The following is a 4,309-nucleotide window of genomic DNA, read 5'->3' as shown; positions in this document are numbered from 1 at the left end:
GTGAGGGGTCGGGTACCGGCCTGTCACTACCTCTTCTGATAGTGTACGTCGGTTCAAAAGAAAACTCTAAATTCTTATTATGTCACGTAATAAAATATTTTTTACGTAAACTCAAAATGTTTTCCTACTTTTTAACCACATATTTTTCAAAAAATCACTATTCAAAACATTTTTATTGATTTTTTTTTTTTTTTTTTTTTTTTTTTTTTTTTAAGAATAATGGCCATCAAAAGGGGCTCTTAGATCATCTTTTATCAAACTTTTTTATCAAATAACCCCTAATAATTGAATCCGTCAACTTGAAGTTGATCACCCAATTTGAAATGTTAATTTTTAGACGCTGAAAAAAGCATAAATACCTCCCCATATCTGCCCCTTCTTCGTCTCTTATCCGTGCGAAAATGGTGACAGTGAAGACAACTCACAAAGTAGAACCTGCTAAGCCAACTCCAAATGAAGTCATGTATCTATCAGAACTTGACCAAATTAAGGCCGTGACTCATGTGCGTACTGTCCATTTTTATGCTCCAACTACAGATTTTCTCTATTCGGATGCAATCCAAATTCTGAAAGACTCGTTGAGCAAAGCGCTTGTTATCTTCTACCCACTAGCGGGGCGCTTCCATGAGATTGGAGGAGGCCGACTTGAACTTCACTGCGATGCCAAGGGAGCAATTCTCGTCGAAGCTGAGTCAGAATCAAGGATTGAAGATTTTGAAATGCATGGTTTGTCGAAATATCATTTATTTTCATTATTTTCACGTGTTCTTTTTCTTTATTTTCTGTTAGTATAAGCTGTATCTTTATTTTCTGTTAGTATTGTCAGATGAGCTGTCATCATTTTATTGGCTTTGCCTTGTATATATCTTGGACTGTGATTCCTGTTGCATTGGGAGAATACAGAGAAAATATGCAGATGAAGTTTTACTGCACATATGGCCTTATTTCTTCCAGTTTTTGATTATGGTTTTCTTCCAAACGCAAATATGCGAGAGCTTATTCCAAAAATAGATTATAGTGCTACTCCAATATCTGAGCAACCACTGGTTTTGGTGCAACTGACTAAATTCAGTTGCGGTGGACTCTCTTGGCTTGGGCATTTCCCATGTTATAGTAGATGGCCCATTCGCTTTCCATTTTATCACCGAATGGGCGAAAATTGCTCGAGGGGAGAAGACCGGTATTCTCCTGGTACTCGACCGGACAATTTGGCAAATCGAAGAATCACCTAAGTTTGAGCACACAGTATTGGCACCACCTCCGCTCCTGCTAGGCCACTCAGATAATATGGAGGAGCGAAAGAAGACAACAACAGTTACCATTCTAAAGCTAAGCAAAGACGAAATTAATAAATTGAAGGACAAGGCCAATCAGGATACGCCATACAGAAATACCTCCCGTCCATTTAGTAGGTAACACAATATATATCTTCAGTTTCGTTAAGTACAGCGCAAATAGTTGCATTTTCTAACCCTACAAGTTTAACAATTTTATTCTCGTCTTTTAGTGTTAAGGGACAAATGTAAAAACCTTGGAAAAAGTTGAAGAAATAGGCTCAATGACGGGGCTTTGTTCCCAGGACTGACTTAGCAGTTCTATATTGATAGTTTTTTCTTTAATTTTTTTTTAATTACCAATAAAAATTTGCCAAGTCTATATGTGTCAAAATCTCAGTCATTGACCCTATTTTTTTTTCTATTGGAAAACCTTTTAAAATGGAATCTTAAGTATCAATATTTACTATATGCTAATAGTTTCCGGCATCATCCTACAGGTATGAGGCATTGACCGGACATATGTGGAGATGTGCATCCAAGGCACGGAGGCATGCGGTGGAACAAATAACGAGATTACATATAGCGGTCAGCTTCATAAATCGAATGCAGCCACCATTACCACAGGGTTACTTCGGGAATGCCAATTTACGCGAAGCAGCGATAATCACAGCGAGGGAATTACTTTCGAACCCTCTGAGTTATGCCTCAAGTAAAATACGTGAAGCTGTCGAAAGAGTAACAGATGAATATGTAAGATCATATCTTGGAGTTATTAAGGCTCTACCAGACGTTTCTGTGCATCGTAATTTTCACACGATGGGGTGTGCACTGGGCGGTTCCTATGGAAACCCTAGAATGAAATCACAAGTTGGGCATCTATGCCTATATATGATGCTAATTTTGGTTGGGGGAAAGTGATTCACATGGGCCCTGGATCAATCGGTTTTGATGGGAAATCTTTCATTATTCTGGGTCGAGATGGAGGCGGATCATTTACTATTGCATTGTGCTTGCAAAAAGAGTATATCGATACCTTCGCAAAGTACTTTTACGAAGAAATTTGAACAATATTCATGTTCTGAAGAAGGTCACCATGAAGCTAGCCTACTTACTAGCGTTTAATTTGCATGTAGTTAGTGTTATCGGAAATTCGACTAACGTAATCAAAAAAATCAATAAAATAAGTAGAAAAATAGAAACAGTAGATGAAGCGAGGTATGCCAAAGCAAATCTCCTCAAGACAGATTTCGCCCCCCAATGAAATGCAAACGGGATTATGGACGTCTGTCTCCCAAGATACAACGCTCTTTCCAAAGTCGGTACTGCACAATACCAATCTTGTCGGTCGAACCAATGAATGATCGTACTCGAATGGAATAACTACGAAAATATAAGAGAATTTTTAGAGCAAAATATGGAGAGAGAAGAATTTAGAAATCAATTGAATTCGTAATTGATTTTGTATTTTTAAAAACGAATTTGGGGGTATCTATTTATAGAGATTGAAGTGTCTCATGGAACAAGTGTGTGACATTTCAGGAACTGGTGCACCACTTGGTCTGATTCGTCTTAGCCATTGGATCGCACTATTTTCATGATCTGACGGTCCAGATTAAACCATGAAGTGAAGTGTCCATTCATCATGCCTATTCACCAATTTCTGAACAGTCACAGCCATGCGAATGCCATGCGTACATCTAACCGCCACGCAGGACGAAGGGACGCGACCTACCATGAGTGCGCCACCTAGAATGCCAACTCACCGAGCCTTGCGCTGCCACATCATCGAACCACGAGTCCATTTCCGAAATCTATAAGGCTCCCCAACTCCTCGCGACGATGCGTACGTGCAAAGTGCCAAGTGCGTCTCCAAAGCGCCCAATGCGTACTTTGCGACGTGCATGTGTCGGGACCGAGACTGGGTCCGAGGAGCGGTACGAAGCACTACTCTAGTGGTGACTAGCTTTTGGCTAGCTAAAGTTCGTCAAGTGGTAGGTAACTTATTAAATTATATATTATTCACACAACCCACTAAATAAACAAGACTATTTTCTTGTAAACTTTCGATGTGGGATTCCTTTCCAGATATAAAACACTTAAAATGGGCTTATCAACATATGGGCCTATATTGGAAACTTTTCCAATTCATCCAAATTAATTGCAATGGCCCACATCATTAAATATTACATTTAATGTTTTAACCCAATTAAATTCAATTAATTCAAACAATCACCCACATGAATGGAAGAAGTCGACTCAAATCAAGGAAGACGGAAGAAGAGTACTAACTGAAAGATAACGCATCAAGATAGGTAGCTTTCACTTTGAACCTTCTTTAGTAAGAATCTATCGAACTCACTTGGCTAATCAGTGAACGCAACGTTTTGAACTATCAACCGTTATTGCAAGCTCAGACAATAGACCAAACACATTATCTCTCTTATCAAACTTGGTTCTCTATTGTGTTCATTATTTCGGCCCTGAACTACTTGGGTTCTACGAGTGTTTTAGAGAATTCGCCTAAGTAGATTCTCATAAAACTGGCCACGTTCGCACTAACATAGGTGATGTACTATAAAGAGTACCCTATTGTAATTACTTGTACCATTTATAGTCATCATTAAAAGCATAGCTTATTCTTAATACACTTCATAGTCAGCACTTTTTGCATCATAGAAATGGGAAGGAGTTAAACTCCTAAGTGCTTCTTATCAAGTCATTTATAATTAGTTTTCCTATTGAACCTAGTCCATGGGATCTCCAGTTGCCAGGTTAGGTTTCCAATAAGATGACTCATTGGGTTTTAGGCTTTAAACCCATTTCCCTCGATGTGCAGTCTATACGCTCTCTAGATAACCCTTTAGTGAACGGATCCGCTAGGTTTTCTTTTGACTTAACAAAATCAATTGATATTGTTCCATTTGAGAGCAACTGCTGAATGGTGTTATGTCTACGACCTATATTTCTCGACTTACCATTATACACAAAATTTTCAGCCCTAGCTATTGTGGCCTGGTTATCACAATGAATAC

General features: G+C 38.7%; 1 protein-coding gene across 1 annotated transcript; it reads left to right on the top strand.

Annotated features, from left to right (window-relative positions):
* The first annotated feature begins 401 nt into the window (after positions 1 to 401).
* Positions 402 to 2,195, top strand: LOC111377122 (spermidine hydroxycinnamoyl transferase-like). The gene is made up of 3 exons (XM_023000182.1): positions 402 to 726; positions 1,073 to 1,412; positions 1,775 to 2,195. Exons 1-3 carry the CDS (start codon positions 402 to 404, stop codon positions 2,193 to 2,195), a joined length of 1,086 nt encoding a protein of 361 aa, XP_022855950.1.
* Positions 2,196 to 4,309: the final 2,114 nt, after the last annotated feature.

The sequence above is a fragment of the Olea europaea genome, unplaced genomic scaffold (assembly GCF_002742605.1).
Source record: "Olea europaea var. sylvestris unplaced genomic scaffold, O_europaea_v1 scaffold1607, whole genome shotgun sequence".
NCBI classification, from domain to species: Eukaryota; Viridiplantae; Streptophyta; class Magnoliopsida; order Lamiales; family Oleaceae; genus Olea; species Olea europaea.
Note: the sequence above shows the minus strand (reverse complement) of the source record. Positions and strands in the feature narration are given on the sequence as shown.

Coding starts and splice junctions, on each gene's coding strand:
- LOC111377122 (XM_023000182.1), top strand. CDS start 402: ATGGTGACAGTGAAGACAACTCACAAAGTAGAACCTGCTAAGCCAACT. Junction 727..1,072: donor TGAAGATTTTGAAATGCATG/GTTTGTCGAAAT, acceptor GACTAAATTCAG/TTGCGGTGGACTCTCTTGGC. Junction 1,413..1,774: donor ACCTCCCGTCCATTTAGTAG/GTAACACAATAT, acceptor ATCATCCTACAG/GTATGAGGCATTGACCGGAC.